Genomic DNA, 21,079 nt, shown 5'->3' with positions numbered 1-21,079 from the left:
CGCGGACCCAGATGCAACTCTATCATCGCTCGACCTATTTCATGCCGAAAGGGGAGCGCAATCACTTGACTCTTAAAAGTTGTCTCCTTCCCATCCACAATGAACAACGCGCAACGTCGTTTATCTTCAGTGACGTGTCGAGAACCGGCGCATTTAGTGAGGCATGGCCTACAGCATTCGAGCTTCGCCTGCGAATGGCCCTTTTTGCATCGACATGATGCTCGATCGCGGTGTTCCTCTGCCGGCGCCCGTGGGCATAGAGCTACTATACTTCCAAAACCGCATGTGCGGGCGATATTGAGGGCTTCCCTGCGGGCGGAGTGCGCCCTCTGTGGCACAAGGGACGAATCGATAAGACCACGTGGTCTGCGCTCGCATTTGCTCGCTGGGGTCCCCGCAGTCAACGGCTGCCTCGGCTGCCGCGCTCATGTTGAAGGCGAATGGCCCTCAGGTGTTGGTGCAAGGACGTTAGATGCACATGAACTTCCGCGCGGAGCCCATGGTAACACATTTTCGGTGTTCACACGTTCTGCTGGAAAGATACAGCGCAAGACGAAAAACAAACCCTTGCATGCCACTGACACCAACTCCCAAGAGCCCAGTACTCGAAGTTCTTCCTGTGTTTTATGCGAAGAACATATTTACTGCTCTTACTGTTGGGTAATTGCAGGCAACATTTTTAAGAATATCTTTTTAAAAATCTCATTTACCCTGCATCTAGCAGGATCCGAACAGAAGCCGCAGACTGTAATGCCGTATCTCAACACACTGTAACCCAGCGCATGTACAATACTTCTTTTATATACAGGGTCGCAAATCTTTCGGTATTTAAACAGCCAATCGACGGACCTCAGTTTTGAACAAATAAGTGATAAGTGGTGTTGACAATACACGTTACTAACAAAAGATATTCCAAGATATTTAACACAATCAACGCATGCAATAGGCGCACATTTACAAGAAACACAGCTTGACCTAAGTAAGTAGAGAGGCATGTTAATTAGAGTAGTCTGGAGAGCGAAAACAAACAAGTTGTGTTTTGGGGCACTGGCAGCAATTCCGTTGTTAGGGAACCAAACCATTGCATTTTACACATCATTTTCCGGCATGTCAGTGGACATAATGTAACAAAGATGTTTTGCCAGTAATGCAGTGTCGACAGCACGCTGGAATACCAAGCTGTAATTCATAATTTCCGTGGGAGCTCTAGCTGCGCCACTTTTGGAGGATTATTTCAACTCAAGCATTAATTTGCAACTGCAAGCATTGAAGTTCCCACATCAGGAAAGTGCTCATTAGTTAGGGAAATTTCGCTCCTTTTCAGTCCTCGCAGCCAGCAGTACCCCCCATGAGTTTAACGCTTCTGCAATTATGGTTCTGTATCCTCCATTCGGTATCGGTCATAGAGTTCCACCGCAGCTGCGAATGTTTTTGAGCACAGGCTGCGCATACACGTTTTGGGCTGGGCGGAAGCTCCCTCACTGCGAAGCATAAAAAAATCTGTACAGCAGACGTAGTGCGAAGACAGGATGCGACTTTCCTTTTTTTGCTGTTTGTGATGCGCCACGTGAAACGTTTTGCTCGGTTTGAATGCAGTATGACATCCAACATGTCGAAAAAAAAGGCACCAGGTGTTATACTACTGCATTGATGAAAGAACCGGGCGCTCTCGGATCAGAAAGCAGCTGCTGAACGACTGCCAACGGCCTAGCAGAGTCTGTTTTTATCATTACTGGTTAACCGTCTGTGGAGGAGGCGCCCGCTATTTACCGGTAGCACCCAAGTGACTTTCGGTACGTTTCTTGAACATTATCAGTTTATATCGCAGTAAACACATTTACATCCTTAAGGGTGTTGGGTTTTACTACCGCTAACACATTCCTCCTTACGACTGTTAAAGAAATTCTTGGAAGCGACAGCGAGCTCGACTAAATATGCGTTGAGAGACGCTACAGTTGAAAAATTATGCAATAATTCTGACCACCTACTGTGCACTGAATTACCTGACGCGAGCGCTTGACAACGGTAGCCACTAAAGTACATTTCATGTATTTCTGATGCACTCTGTCGCTGATGTCGCCGTGTTTACTTTCCACAGAAAGCAACCAAAATTAAACGGGGGGGGGGGGGGAAGAAGTAAATTATTGTCCCCATCAATGATTTGGTCTTATACCTTAACGGTGAGGTTATAAACCATGACAGCTTTAAGGACACGATATTGTGAGTGGATCATCTTTCCGTAAACGTCAGTTTTACGCTTATTGTGCCCTCAAAAGGTTTCATTTATAATATACAGGTGGACTGGCGGGTAGCATGAACATGCGTCATCATTCAGTCTGACCACCTAGTGTATGGTCGTCAAGTTTACACTCTACACCCTTTGTGGCGTATCTTGTTCATAAACAATAATTGCCATCGGTGTCACTTTGGTTTCACCGCGCTCATTTCTCACCTGTCAAGAATGCTGTGTTACGTAGATAAAGCGCATGTCGTTCATGACCTGAAAGCGCCGGGCGCGCATAAAAAAGGCGTGCAAGTTAGATGACAATTATCTTTTGAAGTCAGGATCGGCCCCAAAGGGCGCAAACTTTCTTTAGAGTGCTCCTCTTCCATTGTCGTTATTATCATTAGCCTATTTCAGACCCAGGGAAGAACAATGGTCTCTCCCAGATATCTCCTTTTGCTCCTGTCTTCAATTACTTTAACCAGCAATACGCATGGCGATAGGTCTTGTGGCCGTGGCGGGCAATATGCCAGAGGGAGAGCAAGGGAATCAAACTATTTGTTTCCGCAAGCTAGGCGTTCACGTAAAGAATGAAACACCAACACAGCAGTGCCGGCTACTTATATATACTCCTTTCCATACATCAGTCAACGCGGTCTATATGCCGCTTCGTTGGGCGTCTCGTCCATGCTTCACTGTGTGCCAACAGCGTTCACTCGCGCGAGCATGCACGTGAGGCTCCTCGAGACGGATTGCAAATAAAGAACCCGAAAAGAACAACAAAAATAAAGATGATTTAATACAACGCCATTAGCAGCCGTGTACCAGAGTGCGCTTGTTAAGGATGAAAACTTGTTTCATTCTATACTAAGCCTACAGAAAGAACAGTTACGCACAACTGCGGTCCAAAAACATCGAACTATATCAAAGTGCGAAAGAGGCCACTGCAAGAAGTCTCTCTAACCTCCACAGCGTTGATTGCTATGCATGGAACGGCACGCCAGCAAGCGAAACGCCAACAGAAACGTGTCACGCGAGTACACAACAGCGCAGCGACGCCACCTGACAAACGCAAGAACGCGTCTCTGATAACACAACAGTTCTCATCACCTCATTTTAACTTTTTGCCACATTCGGTTGCGTTTAGCTTCACTTGAAGCCCATCCTGTTGCTCGCATTGTTCACCGGCTGTCTCTTCTACTCACTCTATAGATGCCCATCAAATCCGCACTTGTTAATCTAAACTAGAATACCATACGTATGAAAGTTTTTTTTCCGTGATCCACGCCACCCTCTTTCTGTACTTTTCTTAAACGCTACACCTATAATCATATATTTTTTTCGCATTTCGCTCGACGTAAGAGCAATTGGTTATTGATTTCCACCGCTCAAGCGTCTTTTACTGTTTCGAATCAATATCCCAGAGGAACGTTTTGGCTTTAAGTAAGATCGTAGCCGAGCACTCGTGTATCTTTCTTTCTTTGGTACTATTGAGCTCTTTCATGGTAACATTTATCAACGTACACGCGCTTGCTGGCATTTCACTTCCATCTAAATGCCGTCACAAATGCACCGAACCGAACTTGTGCCATCAAAGCCACCAAACTTGAAGGGTAAGTTAGAAAGAGGACTTGGAACACTTAACGTTGCTTCTTGTCCTTGCTTCTGTTGAATACCTTCGATTAAGAGTACACAACGATCGTGGGAGCCTTACAAAGCTCTGTGGTGTGCACGTTTTAAAACTATTTGCTTTCTTTGGCTCTTGTTCTCGTATTTGGTGGTGGTCGGCGGCCTATCTTCGCCGATGCAAAGGCCAGATTTTTCAACCAGATTTTTAAAGCCGCGAGCATCACGAGAGCTTTAGGGCGTCTAAAAATTTGGTTGCTTTTCTCGGCGGTGGTGCTGTGGCGCATTTCTCCTCCGCCTAGGCTGACGGCGCGTTCGTCGCCAGAGTGCACTGCCCGTCTCTTGTCCGCATTCTATTAGGATGTCTGAGTGTTCTCCCGACCCCTCAACACATCATAATGAAATGCTAAGGGATTCACCCACCGAGACCGTCACGTAACGTACAACTTTCAGAAGCGCTTGGCCTGAAAGTAGGCGTAATTATCAACTGCAGCAGTCTAGATACGCGAGGGACGTTTCGAGTATTGGGCGAAAAAAGCAGGAAAGAGACTGATGCAATCGGGTCCATTACAGGCGGAGGCCGCGGGACGAGGTAGAGATTTAAGAGATGTATACGAGAATGCTAGAAGGCAAAGCATTGATAGCATACTTGAGCAGCTAAAGCAGGCTAGGTGACGAATAATAATAATAATAATAATAATAATAATAATAATAATAATAATAATAATAATAATAATAATAATAATAATAATAATAATAATAATAATAATCACCATCATCATCACCACTTGATGCGCCGTTTTTTCTTGCTGGCTCATAACAGCTAAGCTTAGACTGAGTCTCCCAGTGCTTGGGATTTGCACAATTTTGAAAGCGATTGGTCGGAGGACTGTATGGCCACCATCGAGTAAGCAAATGGAAAAGTCGCATGTACTCAGCTGTTGTGCCATTGTCGTCACGCTGTCGCCATTCCCATGTCGTTATGGTGCCGTCGTTGTCGGGCTGTCGTGATTCCTTTGTCGTCATACCGTCTTCACCAACGCTGCCGTTGGCGTCCCACCGTCAGTATTTCCATCGTCGTCATTTCATCGTCGCCACACCGTAGCCGTCGAGCCACCAGCGTGCTCACAATGTCATATAGTCGAAACATGTCCACGAAATTCTTGTCGCCATCATAGTTCGCTCGAAGTTCTTCAGTGCCCTCATGATCTTGAAAACCAGAAAGAAGGCAGCCTATTCACGGTATTATCAACGGCACTCTGAGTGAATACCTCGGGTTCTTGTGGCTCCTAGGAATTCTGTGCCGATCACAGTTATCAGCCTGCAGAGCTACCTCGAGCACCTCCTGAATTGTTTCTATGCAGTCAGCTGTATTGGTTTACACGTCACCATCGACGCTAGCGTAGCTGTTTCTCGTATTTGCTTTTCGTGTGTCAATCTCAAGCGGTGCGTTTCGTAGTTTGGTTTTTATGCCTTCCCCACCTCTTGATATGTTTAGCTGATAGTCTTTAGACCTTGTCAGTTTCGTATGCTGCGGTATTTGCAATTCCTTACATATATGTTGATAGTTTCAATATAGGTTTAGTTGAGAGTTAACGCTCATCCTGCGAGCTTCTAGTCTGTGTGTGTGTGTGTGTGTCACTTCGCACTACAAACCAAGATTATGTTACCGTACCAACTCGCCCAATTTTCTACCCTTTTGCATAGAAAATAGATTCAACAATTATTCCAAATTATGTTAATGTGCAAGGAAGCTCTTTTCCAAGATATTCGATAAATTTGCACTTGCTTTTGGGCATTATTGCAAGTACTTCTAACATCACGTACGTGACAAGCAAGACGGCATCAACACGGCGTGTTCGGGGCACTTGGGCTTTACTACAACTCGTTAGTCAACGCATTGAGAAGTTAATTGAAGCTGTATCGAGAAAAAAGGGGGGAGCGACCGGGTAGTGCTAACCAAAGCGGTCGTACATTGTAGGAGTGTCATCTTACAAAGGTTTGGAAAGCCAGTTGTCGCTTGATGAAGCGAAATTATTCAGAATCGGGTTTTCGTCAGCAATACTACCACTCTGAGCAATCACGCGAGGTCACGCGAACTGTTTGCTTCCTACATGGTTATCAGATCGCAAATGCTGCTATATCACCACCTCCAGTGTTTCGCTTTGCCAACTGTATTTCGAGTCTTTTTGGAAGCTGGCACCTCAACACCAAAAATGGGAACAGCCGATTCGAAACAGCCCCGTCAATTCGAGGCAAGTCTGGGTGCGGTGGGGCCAAAGTGACACTCACCGCCGTCCGACAAGTAAGCGCTGGGAAAGCGGCACCACAGCGGTAAAAACTGGACGTGTCCCTTCTAAATCGGGACGTTTGGTCTCATTGTGTCGCTAGCTCAATCGCCTCCTCCAAATATGCCGATCTGTGCACCCCGCTAAACCGAGTTTCAGGCATCAATGGCAGTTACCGAATTTCGCTGCTTCGCCCCCCCCCCCCCTCGGCCTTCTCGCACGCAAGGATGAGTTGACGAGAACTCAGCCACACGCTACAATGTGTAAGTATCATCATCAAAAGCAGAACAGGAGTGAAGTTAAAGGAACTGCTCCTCGCGTATATAATCAACTCTAAAGCTAGCTAGTCGGCAAGTAGCTTTGAATTAATATCCAACAATGCTTATTATTCGTTGTTCTGTTCTGGTTTCGACGAAACGCCACTGCAGAGATCATGGTCGCTTGTGATTGCGGTGTACATAGTGTAATCCAGCTATGTATTTCTTGCGAAATCATACACCGACAACCTGTTTGCTAGTTCCGCCACTGCAAAAGCGTCTACTGTAGTGGAAAAGTCGTTTCTGGAATGCAACATGGCGCTTAGATCAAGGCTAACATCTGTGCCCTTCCTGAAAAAAAAAAACGCTGCTTGGTGGATGAGTAATTTTTTTGTGGCGGAAAAAGACCTCATGATTTAGCGCAAACACAGCACGTGACATTCGCTCGAATATGCCAGACCGGTGAGTTCGTTCTACGTACTTGTTTTACTGACTAGTGCACTTCCCTCAAATGGTGTAGGTATTATCGGTTCTAGACGGCGTAATTCCGAGAGGAGAACCAATGTTGCAGGCAACAGTAATACGACAGATAACGGCAAGAGGATGCTTTAACAAAGAGCCAGTGGTCCCAGCACCTTCTCTTACACCTCATTGAAAGGGAACCAACTGTAGAAGGGTGTTGAACTGAGCTCGTTGATACACATCTGCGAGAATACTTGGAGGACAGTAAAAAATACGTGACTGCACTCGTGTCCCAGTTGAAAAACACAACAGGAAATTTTAACAGTCTGTCGTATTTTGGGACGTTGTTTCTGTAGTTCTGTTGTCTGTAGTTCTGTTGTCTGTAGTTCTGTTGTCTGTAGTTCTGTTGCCTGTAGTTCTGTTGCCTGTAGTTATGTTGCCTGTAGTTATGTTGCCTGTAGTTATGTTGCCTGTAGTTATGTTGCCTGTAGTTATGTTGCCTGTAGTTCTGTTGCCTGTAGTTCTGTTGTCTAGTGTGACGTCCTGTAGTAGAAAGTTCTGTAGTTCTTGATCAATATTTAATTAAAAATTGACAGAGACGTCCGTAAGGTTATGTAAATTTGTTAGTACAAAAAAGAAACACATAAAAGTAAAAAAAAATTAAAAAAAACGTCTTTGCCTAGGATTCGAACATGCGACCTCACGATTCCGAGTCCGGCATCTTACCACTGCACCACCACTTTTTTTTTCTTTATTACCGGCTTGGCAAGTACATACAAATATTGTCAAATGAATCCGAATGTTAAAACGTCTAGTCTTTACTAAGACTGACGTGTCATGTTAAAATGGCTTCATCGAAGCCAAACTGTCCAACACTGAAAGCCAATTTGGCGGATCACTTAGCAGTTTCAACACTTCGCTTGTATAATTAACATTCTCGGTAAAATAATACATTGCTGGCCTTGCATCAACATCAGCATTGCGTACAGCCATACGAGTTCGCCACACACTTTGCATACACAATAGCATCAACATGTCCACCGGCACACCGTCAGGTTCAGCACATGGCAAAAACCTTATTCCGAACGCAGTGATAGGAAGCTCCTTTTTTATTGTTCTTTGCAGGATGTCCCAAAGAAAGCGGGCATCGTGGCAGTCAAGAAAAATATGTTCGACAGTTTCTTCCTTGTTACATATAAGACAGTTGTCTGACCCTGGGACAAACAAGCCCTTGCTTCTTAGCCATGGCTTAACAGGCAGTGTGCCGGTATGCAGTTTGAAAAAGAATGATTTTGTGTTAGCTCGTACAGGCATATTATTGACTCGCTTGAAAACATCTCGTTCAGGCCCTAAGTAATACATAGAACGATACACTGGTGTAGGTATAAACACTTCAACAAGATCCTTATACAACTGTTTTCGTGACACTGCAAACAAGTAGTCTTTCGAAAAACGAGCGTTTAGAAGACGTATCGCCATGGAAACTTCACGCAGATAGCCCTTTAGTGCCATCGGTTTGATTGCGTGCGACGATACAACAAAATCGGGCAAAGCGTCGCGCAATCTCACTTGGATTACCGTCCGCAGAAACCCATCGGTTTGGTCGCGGAAGAAAACAAATCTCGATACAAGTTGCTTGAAAAACAAATGCGTTAAACCAAGTCCCCCATTGCGCAATGTGTGAAACAAATTACTTCTGCTCGTGCGTTCCCACACCGAACCCCAAATAAACTCTGCAAACACTCTGTGTATTTTTTGAATTGAAGATCGGCTCATGCATAGCACCTGCAGGACGTAGAACACTTTAGCTACTAAAAAGATATTACATACTTTGGCCCTAGCAAACATCGAAAAGTTGTGGCCTCCCCATTTGTTAGTTTGCTCTTTCATTCCGTCTCTCTCGCTCGTCCAGTATTCGATTGGCTCACGGTAGGCACTGAGTGGAACCCCAAGATAAGTGCCGGGTAATACACTCCATTGCATTTTGCAAAAGACCTCTGGTGCATCTGGCCAATTCCCGTGCCAAAGCCCTAAACATTTTGACCAACTTATGGCACTACCGGAAGCCTTGCAAAAAGCTTGGGCTTCCCTCACAGCTTCTGCAATGCTCTGTTTATCGCGACAGAACACTGCTATGTCGTCGGCATAAGCTAAAACTTTTATTTCTCTACCAAAAAATGTGTACCCGCGAATATTATGGTTATGTAGTAACTTTAAACAGAAAGGTTCTAAATAAAGTGCAAAGAGCAAGGCTGAGGTCGGACAGCCTTGCTTTATGCTAGACATTACTGCAATCCGCCTGCTCAGTTTGTTGTTAATGATTAAGTTTGTGGTACAACCATCATACATCATTTTTACCCCGTCCAAAATGACTGATCCGACATTAACATAATCAAGAAGTATAAACAGGATTTCGTGGGACACCCTATCAAAAGCTTTGGCCAAATCTAGTTGTAGCATAGCTACATGATCTCCCATCGTATCGCAACATTCAAGTATGCTTCGCGCTATATGTATATTTGTGAATATAGTCCTGCCTTTTATACCGCATGTCTGATGTGTACCTACTAGGGATTTGACTACACTTTGAAGGCGATGGGCGAGCACCTTCATAAATACTTTATAGTCAATATTTGCTAAGCTTATTGGCCGGTAGGTCTCTACGGATTGAAGTTTAATGGGGTCTGTTGATTTAGGTATCAGTACTACGTGTGTCTGTCGGAAAGAAGGAGGCGTCCATTTTTGTTCGTAACACTTGGTTATGACGCGGTGCAGAGCCTCAGCCATTTCAACCTTGAAAATTTTATATATCGCTGCCCCAAGTCCATCCGGTCCAGGCGATTTCCTTACACTAAGGTCATCTATAGCCTTTTCAATTTCTGCTACAGAAATCGGCCTCTCAAGGGCATCCTTGAGTTGACCATCAATTTTCGGCATAAGAGGTAAATATTCACTCTTAAACGCAGAGATCTCGCTTGTCCTCTTGCTTAGCAGCGTGCTATAGTAGTCAACGAAAGCACGTTCTATCATTCTAAGGAAGCAGCTGAAGGGGCGGATGCTCAGTCTACATCTCTGGAGATGAAGACCGAAAATGTGAACTCGGAGGGGACTGATAAGGGCAACGTGCCCGATTCGACGCCTCCACCTGCCAAGGTTCAAGTCAAGGAAAGTGGTGTTGAGGCGACGAGTGCGTCTTCAACTATCCAAGCAACCCCAACCACCGCGGTTGACGAGACAGTCAGCATCTCCGAGAGCATGGACATGACTTCCAACGCTAAAGGTGCCGGAAAACGGTTGCGCGACGATGTTGAGGACCTCAGCCAAGACACCGACGGCGCGGGTACCGAAAGACCGCCACAGAAAACCCAGACAGGCCGAAGGTCGACGTTGAAGGTCAAACTCAACGTGCCGCCAGACAGACGGCTGCTACACGGGCCACCTCCGCCTTAGCGGAGGTTGTGTCCCGGGAAGAACTTCCAAAACCCGATCTTTGATCGGGAACGGGCCTGCGACTACGTGGGTTGGCAGTCGTCGGCTCGAAAGGGAGGGCCATGTTCTTCGAGCATCACTGCATACCAGAGTCCGTATGTTTCCTAAGAAAAATTGTGTAGGGGCGTACCCTAAATCTAACTAAAACAATGGCAGACGCTATTAACCTCACCAGTCCGCTTCGTTTGGCGACATTAAACGTCAGAGGGTTGTCGCAGAGGCGAAGACAGTGTCAGATAAGTCGCATGTTACTAGAAAAAGACATTGATTTGATGGCTGTACAAGAAACAAAAATTGAATCTGAAGAAAAAACGGCTCGTTTGGTTGAAATTTTCAGAAATAAGTACAATGTATGCGTTTGCCACGCGAGTGGTACTTCTGGGGGCTGCCTTTTGTTTATTAGAAATAGCATTGGGATAATAGAGCAACAAGTTCATGTGAAGGGGGGCGTTTGCTTATTTGTGATTTTTCTTTTTCTGGATTGCTGTGGCGGGCGGTTTGTGTATACGCCCCTAATAATGCTCGAGAACGTGAACAATTTTTCGTTTATCTGAGGTCTTTCTTGCGGTGTGAAAGACACGTCCTAATGTTTGGCGACTTCAATTGTGTATGCCGGCCGATAGATCGATCGAAAAAGCAACTTAGCCACGATAAAAGTGCCGCACTTCTGCATGAAATTTTGTGTGATGTTGATCTAGAGGATGTTGGGAGTGTTCTTGGTTCTTACAGTCATGTGCAATATACGCATTTTCAAGGAGACAGCCACTCAAGGTTAGACCGCATCTATGTTCCTGTTCACTTAGTTCCACTACTTTCTGAATATGGTGTGGAATGTGTCAGTTTCAGCGATCATTGTTTGGTAACGGTTACGATAGGTATGAAAAAGAAAGAACAGAAATTTAATTGGCACCTATGGAAACTTAATGACAACCTTATGCAAGATGAAGTATTTCTTAAAAGAATAAAAGAGAAATTAGACGCTGTTCTCCTTGAGGATGCAAAAAATGTTGTAGAAGCTTGGGAGATGTTCAAAACCGAAGCGAAAACAATTGCTTTAGAGAGAGCATGCGTGTTGCGGCAGAAACAAAAGCAAGAAGAAAAGCAACTGCAATGCACGTTGGCATACCTGTTGAACATGGAAAGCGGCGGGGCTGGTATATTTGCACATGATATTAAACAAATTAAAGCGAAACTTGAAGTGATTGATGAAGAGAGATATCGTGGCGCGGTTTTAAGAGCACGCGCTGAACGCGTATGGCTGGGTGAAACGCCCACCAAGCGAGCTTTAAGTGAAGAGAAGAGGTACGCTATGACCAAGGAAGTAAAAGAAATCGTTTTTCCACTGCACCACCACTGACATGCTTTTCAAGGGTACGTTTTAGCCATGTGAACAGTACGACGTGCTGATGCGCTGCTGTTTACATTTGCATTTTGAGAGCCAAGATCCGCTATCACTCCACCGCGTCAAGTGCCGCATCTCTAGAAGAGCAAGAGTGTTCGTACCATCGACAGGTACATCGTGCAGTGCTAGAACGTCGATTTCGATGTACGATATCCATATTAAATAAGAAATTCAGAAATAGACAACGCGTTGACTTTTAGGGTTATTACTGCTAGTTTCGACAGTCGTCTCTCATTCTTTACACTTTTGAGCGCGCATATAATTCGTGTGTTCAATGCAAAATAGCTACATAAACATTCGTGGATGAGAGTTCTTTCTGACAGCATACTGGCTTCTCACGGCAGCGCTGTACCAGATTAATGAGATCCGAGCGAGACAGCTTTTCACGCAACTTTGTGGAACAACCGAAATCTTCTTTTCCGCTTCGCACAAGCTTGTGAAATATTCCTGGGAAATTAACTAATGTGTCAGTGTAACAGCACATGTAAGTCCACAGGCCTGTGTGCCACATCTTACAAAAAAAAATGGATACGCAGCCATTCCCGCAGATGGTATGATTTTGATCAGCGGCCGATTTTGAGGAGGCCGGTAGGGCGTTGCTCGTGCCGCGTCGTCACGGCACAATTATAACTATTCGCCACGTCGACTTTATTACCGGTGTCGGTGCCATCAGCATTGCCGGCTTCAGAGAAGCGCGATTGAATACCGCGCAAGAGAAAAGTACAGTGTACACCACCGATGCGAAAACATACAATTTTAAAGGACCGCGACGGAAAGCGCTTCTGTTGCAACTTCGGAACTCTTGGCCGTCGCGACCGAATGTTTCTGCTGCGACGTCAGAATTGGTGTCGTAACGTCGGAGTCGCTGTCAGGATATAAAGCTGTTGTTCCGACTTCAGAACTCTTGTTGTCGCGACAGAATGCTTCTGTTGCGAAATCAGAATTTCTGTCCTAATGTCAGAAATGTCTCCCAATTAAGAAATGTCAACGACTTCTGTCGTACAACATAATTTCTGTAGTTGCGACAGGAATTCCTTTTGTCTTTTTCAACCGGGCACTACAGAAGCTTGTCGCATCACACAATTTCAGTGCACTTCTGTTGTCATCATTGGGTACATGTTGCGGCGATAGGTTTCCGTTGTGGAACAGTTCTCTGTAGTACAACAGAAGTTTGTCCATTACTTCAGGAACACTTCTGTTATGACAACTGGGGGCCTGTTGCAATGATAGGCTTCTGTCGTACAACAACATTTTTCTGTAGTACAACAGAAGTTGGTCGCATTACTTCAGGAACACTTCTGTTGTGACAATTGGGGGCCTGTTGCCACAATAGGTTTCTGTAGTATTTCAACAGCTCTCTGTAGCACTACATAAGTTTTTCGGGTTACTTCAGGAACATTTCTGTTGGGACAACAGGGTGCCTGTAGTGATGACAATTTTTTCTGTAGTACTACAAAAATCTGTTGTAGAGCTTCAGCTTTCTGTTGTAACAACAGACATACGACAGACTGTACTTCTGTAGTAGCAACAACAAATGTCTGTTGTACATCAGAAAAGTCTGTCGCTCCATCAGGAATCTGTAGTTACTACAGAAAAATCCTGTTGTACAACAGAAATTTCTGTAGTACTACAAAAATCTGTTGTAGAGCTTCAGCTTTCTGTTGTAACAACAGACATACGACAGACTGTACTTCTGTAGTAGCAACAACAAATGTCTGTTGTACATCAGAAAAGTCTGTCGCTCCATCAGGAATCTGTAGTTACTACAGAAAAATCCTGTTGTACAACAGAAATTTCTGTAGTACTGAACACAACCTCTGTTGTCATTTTCAACTGGGGTTGTCTAATCTTATGGCATCTTTGCGCCCTGCTACTAAGTATTCTCGCGAACAAATCACCTTTGACAACTCAAGTGGGTTGGAAGTTTACCAAGCAATGTTGTGAAATCTGAAAAACTCTAATTTCGGGTTATGCTGGACTCTGTTTTTAAAGCTACGGAATCTAACCGTGTTGTCTCGGTGTAAGACCTAGTGCATGATGGCACAAAACGCGCGTTGCTTTTAGCCGTGTATTCATACCAGTTACTGATTCGCTTGTTCAGCCTGCTGTTTCGCCACAGGCAGCTTGTCTGCAACGCCAGCATGCCCAGAATTATTCGGTGCCACTGGGCCAAATTATGCAAGGTACACGGTTTCATGGGGCACTTTTCTCCACCATGTAAATCTGGTTTTCAACAGATCCTATACAACTCTTTGTTGTGTTCGCACATGAATTACTGTCACCTTGTGTGGGTCACTTCCTCCATGAGCAACTTCGGCAACATTTATAGTGTGCAGAAGCTATAAGAAGCATCTTTCAGCTCAAGAAATATCAAAGCACACCGAAGGACTTTCATAATCACAATATAGCGACAACTATTGCAGTTTACTATTTCAATTTCTTTTCATGATACAACTAGGAACAAAGACTAGAGACTAATTATTTAACCAGATTGATCTCCTCTATTAGCGCGGCCTGTAACATTTGACACCTTGATACGTGACTTGTCCAAACAAAGGGCATAAACTGCGGTGAACCAAATCTTCTTTTATCATTTTCCAAAATTTTTAGATGGCTTGAAGAAAGGTGGTATTGATTTGGAAAACACACCTTGCTGAAATTTTAGATTACTGCGCACATTTGTATGCTTAATGCATTACAAAAGGCACAGACTTATTCTTTGGTTTCCACATGATGTTCGATGCCACTGCACAAGAAGCATGGGTGTGCTTTGTATGCTTATGTTGTGTTACTTTGGATATGTCTAAGCTGAAGATGTTATATTTTCTTCTTTTATTATTGACAAAGATGCCTTGTCATTAGGACATTTGTTTGCCCAGTTGTCCTTACACAAGTAGGGACTGGGGGCCCGTCAAGCTTGTTGTAGTTTTAAGCCCCGCCTTCCCCCCCCCCCCGTAACCCTCGTGGCGGAAGTAAACACTTATTAGTCCCACACAATTCATGAAATAGTCCTGAGTAAATTCCCAGAATTTGAGGTCGAATGGAGCAAGACAATTGTTCTACGGAAAAATGAAATTATGAAAATAAATAGTAGGAGCAACACTTGTCGTTTCACTGCAGGACATCGTCAGCGCCAAACAACTTGGGCATCTAGCTTCATACTTTTATTGTTCAATAAAAATATCTGGAGTAGCAGCTCAAGAAAAAAAGCATGCGCAAAGTAATTTTCGCAACTCACACAATAGCTCATTTTGCCGTGTGCGAACTCAAAGCCACCAGGGCTCAGTGGTTGTAAAATTGACGTTGGCAGCAGTCAATTTGGTTTCTTTCAAGTTTTCCGAAGCGTTTTCTAAAAGCTATAGGGGGTATTTTTCTTGTTTTTCAGCATGCTTACTCTTTCAGGAATGTTATTTAGCTGAAAAAAGTGCTAAAGCTCAACATAATATTCAGGTGGATCTACAGTCGAGTGCAAAAGTTTAAACAAGATAGAGAACTGACGCTGAATACTTTCTTTTTCTTCGCGGCCTAAGCATAAAGGCATAAATCAAGTGTACGGCCAACGGGCGCCTGCTTTACCAGTGCATGTTTTTATACAATTTCAAGCTGCGCGGCTGTGCTAGAAGAAATTATTTCTTTCTTTGCATACGCCGTGGTCTCTAGACTTTTGCACCAGAGTTTACATTGTTCATCAATCGAAACACGGAAGTCTCATTGAACTCATGTTCCCAACCTGCTCGCTAGACGAAAAAGAAACTGAAGATCGCTTCGAGAAGTTCACGGATATCAAGAACTGGGCGTGAACTGCCACATAGAACAGGAAGTCGTAACACCTGTGATAAGCTTATTTTTATTTGCTACAGTTATATTTCCTTGTTTGAAGATTACAGGAGCCAGCATAACGTTTTGCAGTAATAAAATGCAAATTTTTCGGCCCCTGCAATATAATATACAAGAAAGCTGTAGGTTTTTTTCAAAATATACATCATGTGGTGACTCACAACCTTTGAGCCCTAGTGGCGTCGTTTGACACGATTTTTGTAACTTGACTAAAAATTGTAAAATTATCTTTTTCTTTTTGCGTCATGCCGCTGAGGGTTTTTCACATTGAACATGTCCAGCAAAACAATCTCTACCAAACGAAAAATATTCAGTGACGAAATGGCTCAAGGAATAATCTGCTAATATTAAACCTAAAAGCTAATGCCATTTTAACTTATGTTGTGTTACTTTGGATATGTCTAAGCTGAAGATGTTATATTTTCTTCTTTTATTATTGACAAAGATGCCTTGTCATTAGGACAAGGCATCTTTAGGTCTACACAACTGAAACACTTAGGTCTACACAACTGAAGGTTTGTGTAGACCTAAGCTTGCCAAAATAGCATGGAATGAACACATTAACTTTTTTACATAGGAACGTACGTGTTTATAACATTCCCGCGAAGTGGGCGTCCTGCGACGTAATTTATTGTCCCTCGATATTTTACCAACTGCGCCAACTCTGACTTATGTTTGGAAACGTTTTCGCACGTCAGCTCTAACCGATATCTTAAAACCGCTGTGTAGCACTTCGTTTTACAGCGTAAGCTCTTATGGGCTCAATACCATGGCCGTTTCGGTTGGCGATATCCGCAGCCGCCGCTGTCTGGCAACTATGCCCACCAATGAGAAAAAAAAATCCAATTCCTGGAGGGACAAAACCAGCTTTTCTACCGCTGCGTTTCTCTCGCGCTTGCTGACTGTTGCGGAAACATGCCCTATATAGGCGTCCCGTAGCCCGCGATGAATCACGTGATGCGAGATGCGCGCCGTGTAGAGTATATACGTGCACACTCTGCATTGCAGTTGTGTTGTATTCCAGCAGGTGTCACGACATGTAGCAGTTGCACCCTATCTTGCCAAGTGTCAATGGATGTGACACGTGCGCCGCATAGTCTCGATGCCTGTGCTTGCTATTCGGAACGTGCGCGTTATGGCGCCTCTTAGCAAACTACGAACCACTGCTGAAGAAGCGAATCGTTGAGCTGCCTGCGCGGCTGCAACCGGGCAACGTCGGGCTCAGCCGATCGTTGTGCAGAGAGCAGCACAAACCCCAGCTCGCTGTCGACGCCGGAAGGGCAGTTCAGTTCGTTCTTGTGAAAGACTCAAGCACTTTAAGACTGGATCGTATGGAGGCGCTCCTCCAGCTTACGCTTTGACTGTGTTGCCTGTGCAGCGTAGCCCTGTGACATTTTTTTCGGCCAGCTGTCTACAAACGCACAGGAGGTGACAAACAACTTATGATGCCACGATGTGTTAGCTTGTCTAGTTTGTGTGACGTTTCGTACAAAAATGTCATTGAATAAAGGTTTTGTGCTTTGCTTATGACCGCGATAAAGATGTGCCGGTGATTTTAGAGGTAGTGCACAATGAATTTGAAATCTCGAGATATTTCTCGTATGGTTTCATGATTACGTTAAGTTACTCTGCTTTAAAGATCAGTATAATTGCATTTGATAGAACTGCAAAACGTTTCCGGCACGACGTTACAGTTGTACATTCAGTGCTCCATTTTCTTTATGAACAACTTTTTTTTTCAGTTCTTTTGTTGAAAAGCAGTTTCATAAATAGATTCGGTTTCCAGCATTTTGTGAAGTTTGCTTCAGCGTCCTAATTAGGTTCAGTGCTTGCCTAAGGAAACAAATTATTTCTGCACTTCGCATACACCAGAACAGAGAACTGGAGTCGCCGCGAGTTAGAGCTATCTGTCAAATGATATAGCGCACATGTCTTCGCAGCGTGCAATCCGATCTGGTCACCAATTTCTCGGTGACATTGCCGATGGAGGACAAGGCGTCGGGCCCAACGGCGGTGTTTGGCGAGGGCTTCCATCCGCGTGGTGAGCGCACAGAAAGCGTTGCACATCGCCGGCCTGTTATGAAACCGATCGGCGAGAACCGCGACGTGTCACATGACCCACAAGGCGGGGACGTCAACGTTGTGTCCACGCCACCAGTATGTCGCCGAGTCATCGACGCCATACGTGCTGCCAGAGTAGAGACCTTCTTGGCGCTGTACTTGGTCTCGCGTTTCATGACTATGACGCCAATACAGGTATGTGCCCGCGGTCTGAAGCAACCCAACAAGGCTCTTACAGTTGTAGTTTATTTTTTTTGTAATGCCGCCTTTTACAATGCGTCCCGCCTTTCTATATCAATGATAGTACCCCAGGTCCCACCGGCCTCGAAATGTATGAGAATAGACGATCTCGTGCAGACATAGGATTAGGGAATGCAGGAATATTATCCGGAATAATCTATACGATTTCCTTTCGGCACTAGGGTGTAGGGACACGAGGTATCGGTCATTTCACTCGGTCATTGGTACTCAAATAATTGCCCCAATGCAACAAAGAATGGTGGTCTTCCTGTGTTATTCTCTTACTGAATGACTTGTGAAAAAAAAGACAAACCTATGCATAAGCCAGATGTGCCTAAACCAAGCTCTGTATATAAGCAACCATTGTCGCTTATTGTATATAAATACAGCCATGTAGTTACAGGCGTATTTATGACCATGCAAAAAGGCATTTCAAAAAAAAATTGCAGAAGAAAATATCAAAACCACTTGAATATACTCGGCAGATTGCTTTTAGAGATAAAGCTTATTTCTCATAGCTGCAGCTAGTAGGATTTTTATTTTTTTCATGACGTACGTCATTCTTAATTGACTGTTATATACCTTTAACATCCAGGCCGTTTAATTTATAAACCGTGGTGTTATGTTAAACTATCAGAACATTACTGTAGGTTAATAAATAGTAAATTAACACTTATATTTCTGTGCGCGATCATCAGATATATAAATTGTGGAAATAACCTGTTTTTCTACGAGCTTATTGCATCTTGTGCCACAATCTGCCGCCATACGTAAAGAAAGTATGACTCAAGCATTATCTCCGGTTTAAAGTCGCTATATATTTTATTGCTAGAGGTGACATTCATTCTGGGTGAATATGTAGTAATTTCTATATTCATTCTGTTGCATTAGAAGTTGTTCTAGGCGTACCATATATTATACACAGTGCGGTAAAGGGTTAAATCGAGAGCAGTCGCGTAAAAAAAATTGTGCTCGATGGCTTTCAGAACCACAAATGTTGCAGGCTGTGCTGTCATTCATCCTACTTAGCGTGGAATAGCCATCTCTTTGCATGGACATTATGGAAATTGATATATGGGCGCACTGATTGATACACTGCCAAGTGTTGCATGTTTCGTGAACAGAAAATTTGTAGTAAACGCTGCTCCGAGCCGCTGCCTACATGACAGAGTCACTCCATGTCTGTTGTCACAGCTTTGGAAAAAGCGAAATTGCAACATAAAACCCGAGAGCTGCCATCTTGTGCCTTCTCGGACATGTGCTATAACAGCAGAACTATAGTAACGTGTTCAGTTTTAAGTTTCTATTCAAATATCATTCTTTCCTGTTTGCATCATGAAACCTCAGTTTCAAGCAAGTACATTGGTCACATCTCTTCTGGGCAGTATTAGTCAACTGCCCGGCTGCGCTTTCTTTTTCCCAAGTAATGACCGTTGTACAAGTTATAAATAAACTGCAGTCATTTAGCTCTGCCCCATGCTTTAGTGTTCTGCAATAGTTTGTTCTCTCTGTGCCTGGATAGCTGTCGCGGTAGCACAGCGGTAATATCATCTGTGTGCGAACGTGTCACTTGTTATCTCTTTATGTCTTCTTCCCGATTACTTCTCGCCCAGTGTAAGGTAACGTACCAGGTGCAACTGCATTAAGCTGCCGGCCGTTCGGGTATTTTTTTTTTCTTCTCTCTCTGATGCTTGAAAACACTCGAGTTCGTGGGTTAGGCAGCCATATTTCTCAAACTCAAAGACGTAATCTGCAAGTCATAGACGTCCGTTAAGAGGAATTTCAACGTATTAAATGTAACTACATGTAATATAAATTAATCCCGAGACCTCCACAACGGCGTCCCTCATCGCAAAAATGTACAGTAGCTTTGGAAGATAAACACCGATAAAGTTTATCGATGAGTAAACGATTTCCTCCACGAATCAAACTAGTCTGCTCGCGCGGCGGTTTGGAAACGCCGGCATCACTTTCCCGCTGTCAGAATACGGCCGTCGCAGTCGGCAAAAAATCTAAAATCGCCCGTACACAGCCGAGTGTCGTTTCAGGACCTGCTTCTCCGCAAGGCTTGCCTCAACGAGCTGCACATGAACACGAGCGTGTGCGCGCGCTTGGACGAAAACGAGTCCATCAAGGACGCAGCCGAACGGATCTCGAGCACGACGAGCACCGCGCAGACCATCGTTGCCATGGCGCCCTCTTCAGTCGTCGCCATCTTCATTGGACCCTGGTGCGACAAGTACGGCTACAGGTTGCCGCTGGTCATCGCCACCTTGGGTTTTCTGGCGAGTACGGCGCTGACTCTAGTGACGGTGTACCGCATGGAGATGCCGCTGTACGCCAACATCCTCTCCTCCATCCCGGACGGCCTCAGCGGGGGTCTCATCACCGTCTTCGCCGCAGTGCACAGCGTGGCGGCTGTCACGACAGGCGTGAAGGGCAGGAGGGCCCGGTTCTTCGGGCTCAGCATGGTCATAGTCCTGTTCATCACAGTCGGCGGTTTCCTCGGAGGGCAGCTGTACGGCCACTGCGGCTTGAAGACGGTGCTCAGCGTCTCTCTATTCTTCGCCAGCGTGGCTGTTCTCTGGGCCTTCCTGGCCATCGAGGATATTGTGATGCCCGAGCACGAGGCGGATGGCGTGACGCTGAAGCTGCGAAACCTCTTCAAAGTGAACAACCTGTGCGAGGGCTTCAAATGCACGATGAAGGCCAGGCCTAAAAAAGGCAGGGCGCAGATTTTGTGCCTCTTCGGCGCCACCTGCGGAGTTGTCTTCGAGCAGTCCTGTAAGTATGGGTGAGGCTCGCATTAAGCGTGTGTTCTTTATTTTGATTTTATTTTGCTATTAGGTGTGGCTAGTGCCGTAGGCGTAGGCTAGACTCAGAAATGTTTATAGATTACTTTATTAGCTCAAGCGGGCTGGGCTACTATTTGTTACCACGCATGTCCGAAAGGGATGCCAATAAATCATCATCCTCGTACAGTTGAACTTTCCAAAGCGTGACATTACTCTAAGTTTGCATGAGTGAAGTCAGTCGTACAGACACGTTCGGCTTAGCGCGAGCTCGCATATTTAGATATGACTATTTCTCGTAAAATAATATAGCATATGGTTCTTGCTTATCGTATATGAAGCGACAGTCGTAAATAATAAATACTGTTAATCGCACACTGAAGAAACAATCAATCCGGTTC

At 44.7% G+C, this 21,079-nt stretch overlaps 1 protein-coding gene across 1 annotated transcript in view; it reads left to right on the top strand.

Moving 5' to 3' along the window:
* Positions 1-1,700: 1,700 nt before the first annotated feature.
* The window catches only part of LOC135903735 (probable peptidoglycan muropeptide transporter SLC46), a 28,648-nt gene continuing 9,269 nt past the window's right edge, over positions 1,701-21,079 (top strand). The window contains exons 1-3 of the mRNA XM_065434120.2: positions 1,701-1,793; positions 17,526-17,841; positions 19,935-20,670. Coding sequence (XP_065290192.2) covers positions 17,569-17,841; positions 19,935-20,670 — 1,009 coding nt within the window. The 5' untranslated portion in view covers positions 1,701-1,793; positions 17,526-17,568. The remainder of the gene's footprint in view (positions 1,794-17,525; positions 17,842-19,934; positions 20,671-21,079) is intronic.

The sequence above is a fragment of the Dermacentor albipictus genome, chromosome 9 (assembly GCF_038994185.2).
Source record: "Dermacentor albipictus isolate Rhodes 1998 colony chromosome 9, USDA_Dalb.pri_finalv2, whole genome shotgun sequence".
NCBI lineage: Eukaryota > Metazoa > Arthropoda > Arachnida > Ixodida > Ixodidae > Dermacentor > Dermacentor albipictus.
This window is presented reverse-complemented; position numbering and strand designations above follow the sequence as displayed.